General features: G+C 50.1%; 1 protein-coding gene across 4 annotated transcripts; it reads right to left on the bottom strand.

Annotated features, from left to right (window-relative positions):
- Nucleotides 1-1592: 1592 nt before the first annotated feature.
- DCPS (decapping enzyme, scavenger) lies at nt 1593-17859 on the bottom strand. 4 transcript variants are annotated; one of them, XM_033519687.1, is made up of 6 exons: nt 17665-17859; nt 16027-16195; nt 8820-8965; nt 6154-6267; nt 2833-3069; nt 1593-2043 (listed from the first exon to the last, which is right to left on the bottom strand). In XM_033519687.1, exons 1-6 carry the CDS (start codon nt 17830-17832, stop codon nt 1777-1779), a joined length of 1101 nt encoding a protein of 366 aa, XP_033375578.1. In that variant the 5' UTR covers nt 17833-17859; the 3' UTR covers nt 1593-1776. The 4 variants fall into 4 exon arrangements, with proteins under 4 accessions (XP_033375578.1, XP_015505330.1, XP_033375580.1 ...); XM_015649844.3 differs by having other exon boundaries at nt 2833-2943; XM_033519689.1 differs by lacking the exon at nt 17665-17859 and adding an exon at nt 17392-17640.
- Between the last annotated feature and the right edge of the window lie 89 nt (nt 17860-17948).

The raw sequence follows: 17948 nt of genomic DNA, 5'->3' as shown, positions 1-17948 counted from the left end.
CAGAGACAGCCTCCATCCTGGCTCCCCTGCACCCCCCTGTTCTCCAGTGCAGTCTCCCAGGAAAATGATTTGTCCAGCAGGAGCCAGGCAGATGGTCTGTGGAAGATGAGCTGCTTGGTTGTCTGTCACAGCCCTCTGAGAGGCTGTTTTCAAGACTGAGGGTGTTTTTTCAATACCTGAGGACCAGGAAGACTTCCTTGGAGACAGGATGGACTTGTGTGTTTTTTAACTATCTCCGTTTCTGGGCTGGCCTGGGTGGAGGTAAAATTGGGATGTTTCCTCACCAAAGGAGACCAAGCTCCCCCTTGGCAGAGAAAATGCTTTGGTACAGAAAAAAATATCATCCCTGTCCCTTAGCAATTTAAAACCCAGGGAAGGGGAGAGCCATGGGACAGAAAACCCTGCTGACCATGCCCAGCTCCCCAAATCAACTGCTCTGCTCTGCTCAGGACGTGGGTAGAGCTGAAGCAAGAGGGAAAGGCTCCTGAAGCAGATGACTGCAGCTTTCTTACTATGGATTGCACCTCTAGACTCCAATAATCTGGAAAATACCTCTAAGGTTATCAAGCCCAACTGTTCACCCAGGAAATGGGAATTTCTGCAGAGAAATACAGGAAGGTGGCTGTATCCAGTTGCTCTGCCTCTCCCTCCTGCTGCTGAAAGGCACCAGGGAGCTGCCTGACCTGAATATTTATAAATGGGATGAGAGAGCCCCAGGGCAGCTTCAGTGATGCCACTTTGCTCCAGCCAGCTCCAGGCTGCACTCTGGCAGAGCCAGCAGGCTGGAAAAAAATAAATCACATCTGGGTTTTCCCCCAACAGCAAAAAAAACCCTCTTAGAGCTCAGGGTGTGGAAAGGAGCAAAGAATTGGGGTAGCAGCAAGATGATTCCTGCAATTACATCCCTGGTTACCAACCAGAAACCAGAGCCCTTTTTGGCACCAAGAACTCATGAAGTTTTCAGAGGCTGGTGCTCATTGGAGAGGCTGCCAGGTTAGCAGTCTAACCAATGGCAAGCTCCCTGCATACAGAGAAATTGGGTCTTTCACCACAATGGATCATTGAATCCAACTCCTGGCGCTTTCCCGTCCTGCCACCACCTTAGCAGAAGGAAGAGCACTATTACTTATTTTTGGGGGGCTTTAACCCACAATTCTTGCAAACCCTTGAGCAGCCTCTGTGAGAAAGGGGCTGCCCTGCTCACGAGGCTGTTTCAGACACAGATGACGAAGGAGCAGCAGAGGGGTGATGGCTCTTGGGCTGGGGATCAGGCAGCACACAGCACTGGTCTCCACACAGCCAGACAGGAAGGGTGAGGACTCGGGTTAGTCACTGGAGTTCTTTGGAGCAAGGCACCCCTCCCTGCTCGGGGAAAGCAACAATCTCACTCCCAAGGGTAAATCTGTAGGAAACACATGAAGCTTTCTGAGGACAGCAGGGTTTTTTTTGACCTGTCCAGCTACCTACCACCCTATTTGGGCTGACATCTGGGTGGAAAAGATGGATACACACAGCCACTCCCACCCAAACCCCTCTGCTCACTCATCCCACAGGTGCCCAGTCTGAGGTAAAACCCAGCACACTCAGAGGGGTTTATTCAATCAATATTTTAATGGACTTGAACAGACAACACGGTTTCCATAGCAAAGGATCATCAGCCCCACCTTGTACAAAAACAGAGCTTAAAAACATAAGAGGAACACAAACCTTAGAAAAAAAAGCCCAAAAATGGGTATTTATTTAAAAAAAAAAAATTATACAAAAGCCTCTGCCTCCTCACACTTTTCCTGCCTCCTGGAATTTCTTAAACAGGGGCTCATCAGCCCGCAGGGGGAAGGTCAGAGCCCGTTTCTGGTAGTACATGGAGTCCATGGCCAGGTTGTCAATGACATCAGCCAGGAGATGGGCTCTCTCCACGGAGCTGCCCGGTGCGTCGTAGCCCAGGGCGGTGAAATGCACGTGCAGGTGCTGGTAGGAGGGCTGGTAGTGCAGGTAGATCCGCAGCTGGGAGCCAGACACGCCAAAGCGCTTCACGATGGCCTCCTGCAGAGGGGAAACAGAGAGATCAGCACCAGCAAAACCTTGGGATGGATGGGAAAGAGCAGCCCTGGATGGCAGGGAAGACAAAGAAAGGTAAAAGGGAGCTCAGCTTCCTCACAGCAAGGGGAAGGGGGAAATTTGGAAGGACAGAGCTCTACCCCAGCCTCCATTTCAGCCTCTGCAGGGACAGAGCAAGGCCTCCAGCTGCCCCACTTTTATGTCTCCACGATGGGATGTGCTATCCACCCCTATCATTTTCCCTTTCACCCTTATCACTCCAACTCATTGGAAAAGTAACAGGGATCCGTTACCAGCCAGTGTAATTAAAGCTATCAACAGCAATGGCAAACTCCAGAACACTGGCTCTGCTCACTGCAATCCCCTGACTAATCTCTTAATTAATCTCCCACCTTCCCTAGTGCAATTACTTTCCAAATTCTAACACAGTGAAGGAAAGAGAAACTACTGCACATCCATCTCCCAAAGACACCCTGCAGAAAAACACATCAGCCAGTGAGAAGAGGCAAGGGATCAGGACAGGGTTGTTAATATGAAGAGCTCTCTGCTAACAGGAAGTGTAGAGGATTCCTACAGCACCTGGATGTGGTGTGATCTGGGGAAGGTGCTGATGGAGAGCAGCAGCCAGGGTGTCTGGCACAGCCCTGTTTCATGACTTATCTCCTGAGGAGCAGTCCCCAGGCAGATGCTGTGCCAGAAAACCCAGGGAGTGCCTTTGCAGAGACAGCTGAGCTCTCCCTGGCCCAGGCAGCGAGGGACCAGCCTCACACTCACCTTCCCCTCCTGCAGGACGTTCCTCAGCAGCGGGAGGTGCTCAGCTGTGAGATCCCGCAGAGATTTGATCTCCCGGCGGTGCACGAGGGCGATCAGGTACAGATCATCCAGCTGCAGAGACACAGGAGGGGATGGAGGGGACACAGAAAGAGGCAGCAGTGCTTTGGACCTGACACAGCATTCACAGCTTCCCAGGCTGTTATACAGGGATCCTGGTGCCATACAGGAATACTTGTGCTGCACAGGGAGAGTTGTGCCATACAGGGATACTTGAGTTACACAGGGATTCTTGTGCCACACGGGGATATTTGTGTTATAAAGGGATATTTATGCCACATGGGGATATTTGTGTTATAAAGGGATTCTTGTGCCATACAGGGATACTTGTTCTCAACACCCACACTGGGCTGAATCTCCCAGTACAGGATGTGCTCACCCACAATCCCACTGCACCTCAAAGCATCATTTCTGGAGAATCTGGGTTTTGTCCAGAAATGACCAGAAGAGAACAGCCTCATCCCAACCCATAAACAGTGGGATCACAAATACGTTCGCAGCTTTAGAGGCAGATGGAGTGACCAGCCCTCTCCCACTGTGAGTACTGCACTCAGTGCTGCCCTTCCACCTTCACATCTTCCTGAGCGACTCAAAAAAGCTTTCTCTGTGTGACTGAGGCTGGAGACCAGGTGCAGGCACCCACCCAGATATGTGGGGTCACTAAACCCCTGCCAGCACCCCCCATGCACACCCCACAGGTCTCTCAGTGAGGGTTGATCTGCAGCATGCTCAGATGAGCATTTACAGTGAACGACAGTGGCTGAAACTGAAGATTTCCCCAGTGATAAGCTCTCTATTTTTCCACTATGCAAACAACTGGCCACTTTTGAGTCACATCAGTTCTATAAATAACAACTTTCAAGACCTAATTGTTCACTGTACAAACCCAGGGCAGTTAAAATATGTCCCTTGAGCAGCTCTCAGACAGCCCTTTGGCATTCCCCGAAGCGCTCAGCACGTTCAATGTTTAACATGACACAAAGTCACAGATCATTACACTTTAAAAAAATAAAAATAAAAATCCCAGTCACCTCCAGCTCTGTTAGTGACTTTATGACATAAACACTGGAAAGCAAAGGGTTTGGATATTTGAGATCCAGCAGATCTCTCCAGGGCTGTGAGAAACCCAATGCAGCTTTTTGGAAATAGATGCTTGTCTCAAAGGATGCTCTCAGGACCCTTCACAGGGCTCCTGAAGCACAGAGCTGTTCCTGCAGCCAGCCCTAACAGCCATGATCATGGTTCCACTTGATTCCCATGCACAGCTCCAGAAAAAGACAGTGTATCAGCTTGTGCTCTTTGGCTCCAGGCTGGCTGTTGAGAGGAAAAGCAAACAGCTCTTCTTAGAACAACATCTGCATGTTGCTGTTTGAAACAAATAAGCCTGTTGCTAAAAAGGCCTGGAATGATGTCATGCCAGGCATCACTTCAGGCTACGCCTCAGGGCTCCTACAGATTTGAAACCAACTCAAAAGATGTGGAAGGAAAAAAAATACACCAAAAAATGCAAAATAAATCATTTTTAAAACAGCCCAAGAAACCAATTCAAATTATTATCAAGGTTGGGCAGCAGCACCCAGAAGAGGCCAGCAGATTTCACAGTGCTAAAGAGAAATTTGTTCCCATCCATTAGTCTGAAATAATGGAGGTGAATTCACAGGATCTGCAGGCCAGGGACTAAAGGAGTGTGAGGCCACACTGCTGAAAGGACTTCTGAGGGAGGGCTCAGAGAGTCCTGCTGGGAGCTGTATCTCACTTCCCTGATTTCATTCCCTGATTTCAGGCCTTGCCTGCCAGGTGGGATGTGGCAGAAGGAACCGGTGTTCCCGGTGTCGCGATCAGCTCTGGCTCAGTGCCACCCACAGCCAAGAAGAAATTCCTTGGCTCAAAGGCAGCCTGGATGCTGCCTGGCCTGCCTGGGAAGGAGATCAGCAGTGCAAAGGGCCTGGATAGCCCCAGGGATGACTGGGGTGCAGACAGCAGCCCAGCAGCTATGGAGAAGTCCAGAAGATCCTGTTCAGCACTCCAAGAGGCAACGGGAACATGGAGAAACTTCCCCTAAGGACAAATCCTACCACTGAGGCACTCCCTAACCATGCCAGCTGGGAGATGTGGATGCAGCAGGTCTCTAGAGAAAGCCAAAGCCCAAATTTTAGCCCATCTATGATTTTAGCCCAATCCCCATGTGAGTTGCAAAGCTTGGTTGCAGCACACAAGGATTTCCAGCAAGGCTTGACTCACAGCCAGGAAAGGGACAAGATGCTGCTTGCTTTAGGACCCCCAAATATTGCCCCACTGGGAGGGCACTGAACAGGACACATCCTACAAGCTGGATATGTATCCCCTGTGCTGCAAAATCTCATCAGGAAGAAGGCTGTGCCTCTGGTGACCAAATGGAAATTAGAGCTTAGTTACCACTTGACAGGGGATTTTTGGAGTCAGTGATGCGCCAGGAATTCACCAGGAGCAGGCAGCAGCCTGCAGGGACTCCCCGAGACAACGCAGTTCCGCACCACAAACAGCTGCTCCCTGCACAGGCACAGGATGGAGCTGCCCACCAGCAGCCTTGTGTTCCCATTTTTTTGAGTTTTAATTTCCATTTTTAAGTCTTAATCATACAGCAACTCTCCCCACATGCCCCCTGCAGAAGCATATGAGGATCAGAAACACAATGGAAACTTTTTTTGATGCCACCAACTTCAAAGGAAGGGTGTGTGTATGGAGATACACCTCCCCAGATTTAAAGCATAAAAGGGAACCAGAACCAAAAGAATAATTCTCAATTTAGAATTACAGCCTGGTCTTAAAAATCACTTTCACCAAGTGGCCACTCCCACAAGGGGTAAAGCAGCTGCTCATCAGCCAAGAACCATCTGCTTAACACTGTAGAGGAGAGTTAATTGAAGCAACCAAAAACAACACAGCTGCCTGGTTTGCACCTCAAGTCAAGGCTTGCAAAAAAAAACCCAGACAAGTTCAGCAGAACAAATACACAGGATTTTGGTTTGGACACATCCTGACAACATTTGGGCAGATATGGACAGGTGGAAGTGAACCTAATAAATACATCTCAGCAGCAGAGAGAACAGCTTGGGCCTGCAGCATCCCTGATCAGCTTGTGCTGAAAGGCCCTGGCAATGCCATCACTAACAGCAGTGTGCACAGAAACCTACTCAGACTCTCTCAGGATGCTCTTACTAGTCTGAAAGTGGATCTTTCCTCTGGATTACATTCTGACAGGCAGCATTAGAGGAGCAAACCAACCTGGTTTTGATTCCACTTTAAATCTGGAACCAGAACAAAGCCATTGGAAGGATCTGGGTTTTCATGGACGATTCTATCAGCCTCAGCTTTCTTCTCCAGGATATTATACACCCACTGAAAGAGAAATATTTATATTTCCATAAATATCTATAGAAAATATCTATATTTTCTCTGATTTATAAATCAGCAGAGAATTAAAAAACCAACATCTCAAGGTGTATTCAGCCCAAGATGGATTACTGCACATTCTCTGCAACTGGAATATATTACAAAAAAACCCAATTTCATTTGAAGATGACCAAATAATTTGTAATCAATTAGCCATGAAACACTTAATCAACCAATAAACTCCAGAATATTATGATCACTTCAGTAAAAAGCAGTGGAACCCAGCTCCTGTGGGGCTCAGCACACACCTCTTGCAGCACCATGGGGCTGTTTACATCTTTTTTACTCCCCAAGCTGCAGCAAAATCTTTACAAACAGGTCTGGGAAGGGAACTCAGCTGATTTTGTTCCCTATTCAAAGAGGAAGGAGCAGAGTTGGATGCAGCTCTGGCTGCTGGCAGCTCACTACAGGGATACGAAAGGCCTGTATTTTTTTGGGCAATGCATGTCTCTTGGCTCCCTGGCTGATCAGAAAGCAGCTCACCACTCTTCTTCTTCCACACTTAAGGTTCCAGCCTCCAGCCTGCCTGTAATCCCTGCTCTGGTTATCCCCCTCGCTCCTCCTGCAAGGCAAAGCACCATTCAGAGAAGAGTTATGGAAATGGAGGACACCAGGGATAAGTGACAGACCAAAGTATCTTTGCTCTCCCTGGCTCCCAGCCTCAGCTCCAGCATCCTTTACATTTCCAAAATGCATGTTATGCTCTAGCTTAAGCCTAGCTTAACTACTGGGCTGGTAAGAGAGACCTCAGCCATGTCCCTGGAAGGTGGTAACACAAGGCAGCAGGAAATTGCTAAAGCTTGGAAATGTTTGGAAACATCATTTTCCCCACCAATTATAGGCCTGAAATATTCTGACTGCCCCAGATGGGTAGGGAAGGTGCAGTCACAAATACACCAAATGAGCTGGGCTGGAGGTGCTGTGCACACCAGACACTGGGGGAAATCCATCAAGAGTTTAATTAATCTAATCAACACTTAGGATTGCTGCAAACTGACCTGAATACATCTGGAGGGAAAAAACTACTTCTTGTCCCTTGATCTGGAATTTTTTGCTTTAATTGCTATCTTTTCTCTTCAGCATCATTTTAGAGATTGGATTCTTCAAGCTATTCTCAAAAGCACACCACAAGCTCACCCTGTTCCATAACCCTGGGAGGAAAGTACAGGGGGAAGCTCAGCAGAAAATGGACATTTGCCTTTTGCTGGGGTTTTCATGCCTGCTCTGATCACAAGTGCCAAGCTATCAGTGCCCTAAATAAGGTCACCGATCAGATGAGCTGAATTTTAAACCCAAGCCTGCCTTGTGATGGGCAGGTCCTTGGCTGACTGCTGCTGCTGCTCCCAGCACAAGCCCAGCAAGCAGAACACATGTCCAGAGACTGGCACCACAATAAAACCATTATCCTGAAAGCACCCATGCTTTGTATCCTCCAGCAGGAAACACAGACGCCTCTGTAGTCCCCTGGTATTTCTGTCACCCCTCACATTTCCCTTTCCACTTGGCAAAACCAGTTGGATAAAGACAAGGAACAGCATTATTAAATCCCAGAAGTCAAGGACTGACCAGGATTTCTCAGCAGATGCTCCTGATGGTCACCAGGAACATGTTTCCATGTACTGAAACCAGCTCACAAGCATTTGGGGGAAGAAGCAGAGTGAGAGCTCAAGCAGTTCCTAAAGGCAGTTGCTACACAGGAAACATAAGAGATTTGGGAGCAAAAGCACAGAGAAAATATTCCACAAAGGCTGTGGCCCAGTGGAAACACATACTTGGCTTTCTCCAGCCAATAAATGCTGCAGTTTAAGGCAGCAGGAAAGATGGGGGAATGAGGAGCATCCGAGGCTCCTGGTTAGTTTTGGGGAGTTATTTTTAATGGAGAGCCTCAGCAGCCCCAGGATTTGGTTTATTCCCCCTTCTGCAAAGGCTGGCATGAATTGATCCCTACAGACTTGTATTCCTTTGCTCTCTAAAGGGGAAAGAGAGGAACAGTGAAAAAGGATAAGGCCAAGGAAAAAGCTGGGGCTGCTTGGAACAAGTAGCATGCTAAAAGTAACAGTTTTACCACGTGGAATATGGACTGAGGGGCTGAATGGCAGGAGGAATGAGCTGTGATGCAGGAATCCAAGCACAATCTATGTCTTTCCATTTCCACAACAACCCAGAGACTCCTAAGAAGCCCAGCAAACTGCACCAATGCCCCAGGAAGCCAACCTTGGAAAGGAGAAAAAAATCCAGAGTTTCTCCAGAAACCTTGGGAAAAGCAACTTGAAGTACAGCTCCAAGGCAAACATTTTTCTGCAGAGCTGGAAAAGGATGTCCCAGCCAACCAAATAAGAGGGGACAGCACCACAGAGCTGGCAACTCAACCACCAGGGAGATGGGGCAGAACACTCCCAGCTCTCCAGCCTGGCTTCAGAAAAGCCTTCTGGCAGCAGTGTTTTGATGGAGGAGACCAAAGACATCATTGTCTGCAGGAGAGGGCGTGGTACCCATACCTGGATGCTGAAGCTCTGGGACTGGATGAAGGGCAGGGTTATGTTCTTGTAATCCTCCCAGGTTTCACGGATCAGGTGCACTTCCTGACGGAGATATTTCTGGATGTGTTTCTCCGTGGCAGGGTACACCACTGTGGCTTTGATCTCTAGGAACAAACACATTGACTGAGTTATCACCCACATTGCTTCCTTTAATCCCCAACAAATTTTTCCCTTCCAAAAAATGCCACACCAAGACATTTTGAAGAGAGGGTGAGGGAGAATGGACATGGAAAGCAAACAAGTGCTTTAACCTCCTGCACTGCTGCTGCTTTTCTGGAGGAAGAAACAGCCAATGGCACAGCCAGGGCCTCTCCTTCCAGTTCAGGTGGAGGAGTTTGCTGTCTGAGTTTTTCCACACTCGCTCTTTCATGCCTATTAGCAACATTGGGGCAGAGGTGGGGCTCCCAGGGCAGTGTTTCTGTGCAGTCAACAACCAGGACAGAAACATGACCCTGGGGACAGAGACACATCTTCTTCATACTTAAATTCAAAGCTCACAGGACGCACCCAGTAACTTCATCCAGCCACAAACCCAGATGAACTCCAAGGAGCAGCTTCTTCCCAGAGCTCAGTCAGAGTGCTTGGCCTTGAGCCCCAAGTACAGGAGGCAAAAAATTCAAGGGCACAGGGACAGATCCAGAGCAAGCAACATGAGCTGATAGGTCAACACAGCTCAGGATGAGCCAGGGGAAGAGGGCTGAGTGACCCTCAGCCCACAAAAAGCATTTCATCATTTACCCTGACAAAAGAAAGCATTTTCTGTTTGCCTCAAGATTAGAACTTTGCTGCACAATTTCTGTGTCATTAAACAGGATGCAAGTGCTCACCTTGTCAACCTGGCAGCTGTGATGTCGGCAGCAGTAAATCCTACCCACAGGGCTAAAACACACGGAAAACATCCGTCTTTGGCCAAGATTGGATGTGAGATACAGAGCCTGCCACAGCTCCAAGGTGCTCCAAGGGCACAGGAGTGTCTTTCCCTCCCCAGCTGACTCAGAGGTGCTATAAACTTCAGTGCAGGAAGGAGAAAAGCCCCATGAGCCTGAGCAAACCCCCAGGCAGACCAGACTGAGGTGAGTGACCAGGGCACTGTGAACACTGTAGTTTGTGCCCAGGGCCTGCCACAGAAAACCAGGGGCTGCACACAAGGGGCACCAAAGTTGTGCTTGATGCCTTAAGTATGTATACAGGCTAGCTAGACACTGAATATAAACACCTATTTGTTCCCAGAGCCAGGATTTAGGATGGTTTGAGTCTTTTTTAGTTTTCTGCTTTCTGTTTTTTTCAGGTCAGCGCTGCACAATCTCAGAGACTCTGCCTTTTCATTCCATGCCAAACCCAGCTTAATGAAATCCACAGGAAAATGCTGGTAACATGAAATATGAAAATGCAAACCACAAGGGCAGTCTGGTCTGATTCCCACCATACACATGTTCAAACAAGGTTGTTTTCCAGGACTCAATTAGCACTCCTAGCAGGATGATGTAATACCAAAGAAAAAATACAAGGCTGTAGCTCTCCTCACTTAAAAAGATCAGCAAAGCACTGGGGAAAAAACAAAAAAGGGAAAAGATAAAATACCAAAGCCAGCCTCAGGCTGAAACTTTCACAATTTGATTTTATACCCCAAAAATAGAGCAAGAGCTGCAGCAGAAGCCCCTCAGTGCTGGGTGGTGATAACCACAGTGCGTGGGGGTGCAGGAACTCACAATGCACCACCCTGGCACCTCCCCAGTTGGGGGGTGGCTGCTCATGGTGGGGAGAGAACTCAGGGTGTTTTAAATGAGAGATCATAGAACTCCTTAATGTGCAGCTGCAGCCGAGCAGATGTTTGGAAGAGGAGGCAGGGGAAAGGCTGTGGTTCACTTATGATTATTTCCCTTCTAAAAGTCTCATCAACCCCAAAATGCCCCAGTGATGCCAATTAGCATCAATCACTGCAGCCACAGAGGCTTTTGATACCTGCTCAGAGCCTGACACAGGAGCCACACACAGGATGCAAAGTCACAGCTGAGCCTGGGCTCAGCTGCAAGAAACATCCACAGCGAGACCAGGCTCGCCCCAAAATCTTTCCAGTGCTGGCACACGGCCACGCTCTGGTTTCCAAGTCAGCTCCTGGCAGGCTCCATGTGCACCGGAGCAGCACGTAGGCTGTGGGGCACCCAAAACCTGCCCTGACCTGGAAACAGGGGTAGGGAACCGCTGGACACGTGATGTGGGTTTCTAAGCTGGCTGAAGCATCAGGAATTGTCTCTGCTCACATCTGAGTCACATCAGCCAGCCCGTTCCTGAATGCCGGCCCGGGGCCACCACACAGCATCTGTGGTTTATTCTGGAACACAAGACTGACCCTCAACTAACTGGAGGTTATAAAAAGTCAGGAGGTTTAATTGAAGGAACCTGGATGAGCAGGAGGCAGAGAACAACTGCCCAGGCTGGTCATTCTACAACAGGCATTTGAGGGGAAACACCACAGTGCTGGGAAACTGCCCAGGAGAAAAGGAGGCTCAGATTGACCAGGCACACACTTCTCCCCTCTCCTGCTAAAAACAAGAGAGGAAAACACAACCCAAGATAAAAGGAAAATCAGAACACCATTTGGGGAACTTAAGGGAAAAAGGGCTGGAGACAACTGTTGTCAGAAGGAGAGGACAAAATATGGACAGAGAGATCTTGTGCAGGTAGGAAAGGGCACACCAAGCTCACTAATGATGCCTCATCCCCCCCTTCTGTGCCACGCTGTCCCCAGGCTCTGGCAAAATCCCCCTGCAGTCAGCACTTCAGTGAGGAGAGGCCTCACACTCTCTTCTCCCATCCCACTGCAGCATTAACACCTACTGTCAGCTTGTTTTAGACAGCTTTAACCTGCCAGGGAGCCAAGAGAAGCACAGAAGGCAGGCACAGTGTATTTCTCCTTTTGGACAGGGGTGCAGTTTCCTCTTTTTGCTAGCAAGAAGCGGAGCTCTCATTAATAAGCTCCCTAATCAACCTGACCATTAGGTGCAGGAAGGTGCCAAGGCCAAGGAACAACAAGGAGGTCAACACTTGCACTCTTGCAGGTTTTCTTTTCCCCTGCAAGGAAGAGTTCCTGCTGCACCCAGCTCTGTCTTCCCACCAGCAGGTAGGAAGACAGCACCTTGGATGCAGCCCTAATTAAATATATAATGCCCTAAGCAAATCTGTAACACACAGTCTCCCCTGCATGAACTGTGTCCCTGCCTCCCCTGCATAAAACCTGTCTGGTTTTATGATCACAACTGCACAGGGGTCACATGGGAACACTGGATTCCAACCCAGCCCCAGCCAGGTATGCCCACGGCTTTGTCCAATACAGCTGGGGCACTCTTTAGTCAATGAATTCAAGCTGCAAAGGATAAAGCCTGCAAGAGCTCACAGTTTCCAAGGCCAGCACATGCCAGGGCAAGCCAAGCACGCTGCCAGGGACTCAGCTAAGGCTGCCTGGCCCCTGGGGCTCATGCCTGGAGGATTTGGGGGGCTCAGTGGACTTCAGCTGCAACAGGCACTGCAAAGAGGAAAGCCGCAGTTTACCACCCCCACAAAACACAGAGCAAAGTACAGTGACACCCCCCACCATCCTCCAAACCATCCCACGTGCTCCCATAGCTTCAGGCTCAAGCTTTTTATTTAAGTGTAAATGCAAGAAAGTTTCCTTGGCTGGGCAAACCCCAGAGGCAGCCAAAGCAAGGAAACACAGGGAGAAGAACCAGCCTTCCCACTGCAGCTCCTGCAAGTTTCTCCAGCTCCTCACTGCCTGAAACCAGACTCCTTTTAGGATGTGGATTGCTTCCTGCATGACTGAAAACTTTCCTTCCACACTCTCCCATTTTCCCCACAATTTCTCCACTTCATGTTGGAGAATGGAACCAGAGCTTCTCCCCTTGTGCTTGTTTTAAGAGGTTTTTAATAAGCTTCAGCCTATCACTCTTTAGAGGACTGATAAAAGCCCTTAAATCACACCAGCACAGCTTTGGAGAAACAGTCCCACAGCAGCCAGGCACAAAGAGGCTGCTTTTTGCCACAAATGTCAAGCTCTCCTTGGTAAATGGGTGTGAGGAACTAGATGTTATCAGGGAATGTGTATATTGAACCATCTAGCTTTTGCAATCCAACCTTTGGCAGGTTGAAATGTTTCCATTTCTGTGAAATCAGCCCCTGCACTCCCTATAGGGGAAAGCCAAGGCTGGGGGTTCCTCTCACATCTAGGTTTAAGCTGCCTCTTAAATTAAGGCAACATCCAGAAAGTGGCCTTAAAATAAGTTGTACATACCTGCCTTTGGCAGCAGCAGAGTCACATCAGCTCTGACACACTACTCCCCACAAATTCACCCCTCCTCAGTTCCAGGGGTTTGAGTTGCTCTTCAATCTCTGACCATTACTGGCTTGTCTGCAAATGTTATTTCCCATTTTAGCCTTGACAAGTGCAGTAAAATCAGTGAGATGAGCAAGACTCATCTGGTGCTGCCTTCACACTGGTGTGCTCCCAGACCTAAAAATCTCATCAGAGTTAAAATTCATCTTCCCCGAGTGAAATGTCTCTTCTGAGGTCAGAGAGGAGTCATTTGCTCAAGTAACATGCTTTGGCCTCCCTTTCCGTGTCACCATAAAAAAAGTCATCATTGCACAGGGCCTGTGCTGCACTGACTGCGCAGAGGGAGCAGCACCTGACTCTGTTCAACACAGACATAGGGAAAGAGTGAATGAAGTCTCCACTTGCAGCTGAATGAAGAGCCCCAGGTCCCTGGGACCACAGAGGCAGCATTGAGAAATGCTCTGGAAGCAGCTCCTCACAGTGTCAGCACGAGTCACCTAGAGTCACCACTTCCTCTGTCTCAAGGTCTAGCTTACCTCAGAAAGCAAGAGGCTGAGTGTGGCAGGGCTCAGCTGCCCAGGGTGTTATGAAATCCCCCAGGTGAATTCCTTCATCCCACAACACCACAAGACAGGACTGTTCCATGAAACTGCTTCATGTCAAAGTCTGGTCTTTTCTACAAAATATTTTACTGTATCTTGTACCCAAGTGTAAACTTGCAAGGACCAAGGGACAAAACCCTGTAACTCTAACCCTGCAACTCTCAAGACATCATAAGGAGTCGACAAACCCTGTGCAAGGGTTCCATGGGTCTCCATCCCAGGTCAAACCCTGATTAAAGCTTTACAGGCAACTCCTCCTGTTTAGGTTTTTAAGTCTCATTCATCATGTCAACTGCATCCTTGGGCCATGACTCAGTTTCAAAGGTTAATTACCTTCCCCTTCTGACAAAGGTCTGTTTCCCTGCCCACCAGCAGCTCATGCAATGTGCCCACCAAACAGCTATTTGCTGCTAATGGCTTCAAAAGAAGAAACCTCCTTGCTCTCCACTCCTACTCAGGGAGCCTGGATAGCAGCTCCAGGGTCTACAGCCCCCTCCTGATCCCCTGTGTGGGGCTGCTCAGCATCCAGAGCGAGTTGAGGAGTGCCAAGGAGAGGGGTGGGAAGCAAAAATGCACCACTGTGTACTACATCTGCAAAAACTTACCTTTCAAGGGCAGATTTAAAAGTCATTAAAAAGATAAAGCTTGGCAGAAGAAAGCCAGAGGCTTCTTCCCCATTCAAACATGCAGGAGGGGCTTCACACCTGGCATAAGCCTTAAACAAAATAAGGAATTCTGTTATCAGAGCAATGTGGAGTTACACAGCGCTGCAGCAGGGAGGAGCAAGAAAAGCAAAGGCCGGCACGGCTGAGCTGGAGGCAGCCCAGGGGATTTCAGTCTTGCAATGCCACCTCGTGGGAATCACTGCAACTCCTGCTGGGCTGGAATACAACAGGCACCCAAACAGGAGCTTTCCCAGCTAAGAAAGAGGAGCTTTAACGTCTTCCAATTACTCCCATGGTGTTATGGTGCTTTCCTCTGACTGAAACTCACTGTAACAACAAAATGTTTAATTTTGAGTCCTCCACAGGAGAAAAGGAGTTTTGCACAACTCAAGCTGACAGATCCAGACAGTGCTCCCTCCTACATCATGGGAACAGAGCTAAAACAAGAGCATTTTTGGGAAGGCATATCAAACATCCTGAAAATTTGACTTGGCCCTACAACAACAGCTTACTTAAGGCACTCAGATTAATTCTGACTATTAAACACGTTTGGCTGCTATTGTGTTCATGAAAGCATTGACATGGAATTTATCACCGCACTTCCAGAATTTAAACACATACCAGCATTCACACAGTGAAAGGTGATTCTGCTCCGCTCAGGTGACACCTCACCTGCAGAGCTGCCTCCAGCTCTGGGGTCCTTAGCACAGGAAGAACATGGTGCCACTGGAGCAAGTCCAGAGGAGGCCATGGAGATGCTCTGAGGATTGGAGCAGCTCTGCCATGGAGACAAGCTGGGAGAGCTGGAGGTGTTCAGCCTAGAGAGGAAAAGGCTCTGGAGAGACCTTAGAGGGGCTCCCTGAGAGCTGAAGAGGGACTGGGGACAAGGCCCTGGAGGGACAGGAGAAGGGAGAATGTTTTCCCAGTGCCAGAGGGCAGGGCTGGATGGGATATTGGGAAGGAATTGTTCCCTGTCAGGGTGGGCAGGCCCTGCCACAGGGTGCCCAGAGCAGCTGTGGTTACCCCTGGATCCCTGGGAGTGTTCAAGGCTGGATGGGGCTGGGAGCAGCCTGGCATAGTGGAAGGTGCCCCTGCCCATGGCAGAGGGATGGAACAGGATAAGCTTTAAGGTCCCTTCCAATCCAAAACAGTCTGAGATTCTGTGATTAAACTGAAGTGCTCAAAGACCAGCCCTGCTTTCCAGTGGCAGCTGGAAAGCACCAATACTGCAGGACACCTTCACACTGGGACCAGAGTCCTCTCCACAGGGAAAGTGCCTTCCACTGCAGCACCCCAACCTGCCCATCTGTCCTTGTCATACTTGATTATTTAAAGTTTTGTAACAAAGATGTGTGAAATCAGCAAGGGGATGGGGCAACAACACACTGACCTCCCCACCTGGGCCAGGTGTGCTGCTGTCACTGAATCACAACCAGGGTGGCTCAGCCAGGTCCAGCAGTGGCACCCTGCCCATCCCACTACCTCCTCCCCTCTGGAATGGGCAGGAACCATATCCTGGCATCCCAGCTGCCCTCCCAGGACCCCTGAGCAGGGCTGAGGGAACTCACCACTCAGCTCTGGGGGTGGGCTCAGGTAGAAGGTGCAGTAAATGTCATTGTGCATCTGCAGCTCTGCATTCATGGGCTTCTTCAGCAGGTCTGGGATCTTCTCCTCCTGGAAAGGAGTCTTTTCTAAGATGACTACAGCATCTGTGCCCTCTCCAGAGAGACCAATCCTCTGGAACACAAATGGATAAAGTCATCAGCAAACACAGATCCAGCACAGGGTGGACAGCCGGAGGTCAGGGATCATGGCAGACACCTTGTAGCCCCCCAGTCCTTATACCCAAACCCCCTTGCAGGCCAGACACCTATCCAAAAATAAACAGCACATTTGCCTGGAAGCACAGTAGGAATTTGCTCCCCATCAGGGAACACAGGTGGTTTTTGGGGGAGCAGGGGATGTGGGCAATGACTCAGCCCATCTGCACCTCCCCGGATGCTCCCAGGCTTCCTGCTGACCCACAGCACCAATTTCACCTTTGACGCTTCCCACAAAGAGGGCAAAAGGCAGGCACAGGGATTTGCATCATAGTCAGGGGCAAGTTCTGGGGCAGGGGGCACTTACTGCTGCCCTGCTCCAAGGAACCACAGCCCCTGATCCAGTGGCATCAGCATACTGGTTTTGGGAGGTGCTGGGTGTGGAATATCCCCCAAGACCCAGGTGAGGCCTCACCACACCACCTGGGCAGAGCAGTGGGGCTCGCCTGGGGCTCCAAACCCTGCCACACCTGAGAAGGAAGATGTGTGCTAATGCCTTTACAAACAATTTGATGGATCTTTATGCCTCTGACTTTGGGCAGTTTGGCTCCTGGAAGAGACAAGGGTCTGCACAAGCCTGAACTTCTGAACTTTGGGGAACAATGTCAGGTTTAAGGAAGGATATGGGGTAGGGGGTTTGGGAAGGCTGTACCTTCCTGGTAGCTCAGCCGATGGGGAAAGGAAGAGGGCAACCTGCAGCCAGGAGTTAGAATAAAAGGGAGGCTCTGAAACCTTGAGAGAAAACTCTGTGGGCATGTGGCCCAGTGGACTCTGCCTTTATTCAAATAAAGTCGAAGAACTCCTCTATCTCCTTTTGAAGAGAAATCCTTGTGGATTTTCCTAACACACTCACAGGGCAGAGCAGGAGGTCTGTGCCCACTTCAGTTACTACAGCAACCCACTGCCTCAAGACCAGAGTCCCGAGCTTTCCTATCCCCATCTCCTGCTCGGATGCACATCTTCAGGAGACAGGGGCCGAAGCAGGTGCATGGTTTCCACGCCATGCACAGATAATCTCAAGAATCCCAATTTGACAAATTCTCCTTTAATAGGTGTATTATTTACAGTCCCAGAGTCAGCATGCTGCTTGCAATCTATCGCCACTTTACCTACCAAGCACGAACAACCCCGCTTGAATCCAAAAGCGCCGAATTATACCAACATGAAAGAGGGTTGCAATGAGGCCTGCAGCCGCCAGCCCGGCCTGGTTTGGTCATCGCCAGGCTGGAGAAGCGGTTCGGGCCCAGGCAGGGATGAGCGGGGATGGCCGGGGCTGGCGGCACGTGCTGCCGGGGCGGGGCCTGCCCGGAGCGCGCCGCCGGGGCGGGGCCGTGCCCTCAGCGGGCAAAATGGCGGTGGGAGCTACCGCCCCCCCCTCCTCGGTACCTCCGCGTGCAGGAACACGATCTTGTCCCGCGCCGACTCCCGCAGGACGCGTCGCACCCGCAGGTCCGACAGCGCGAAGGCGGCGGTGGCGCCGCCTTGAGTGTCGGTCCCGCCATTTTTCTCCTCCTCCTCCTCCCGCTTCCTCTTCGGCTGCGGGCCCTCCGCCATGGCTCGCGCCCGCCCCCGCAGTGCGCACGCGCGGTTCCTGAGGGCGCGCTGAGGAACTGCGCCCCCTGGCGGCTCGGAGGTCGCGCAGCCCCGCGCCTCCTCCCACAAACGCCCGA

This window comes from Parus major, chromosome 24 (genome assembly GCF_001522545.3).
Source record: "Parus major isolate Abel chromosome 24, Parus_major1.1, whole genome shotgun sequence".
In the NCBI taxonomy this organism is placed as follows: Eukaryota; Metazoa; Chordata; class Aves; order Passeriformes; family Paridae; genus Parus; species Parus major.
Note: the sequence above shows the minus strand (reverse complement) of the source record. Positions and strands in the feature narration are given on the sequence as shown.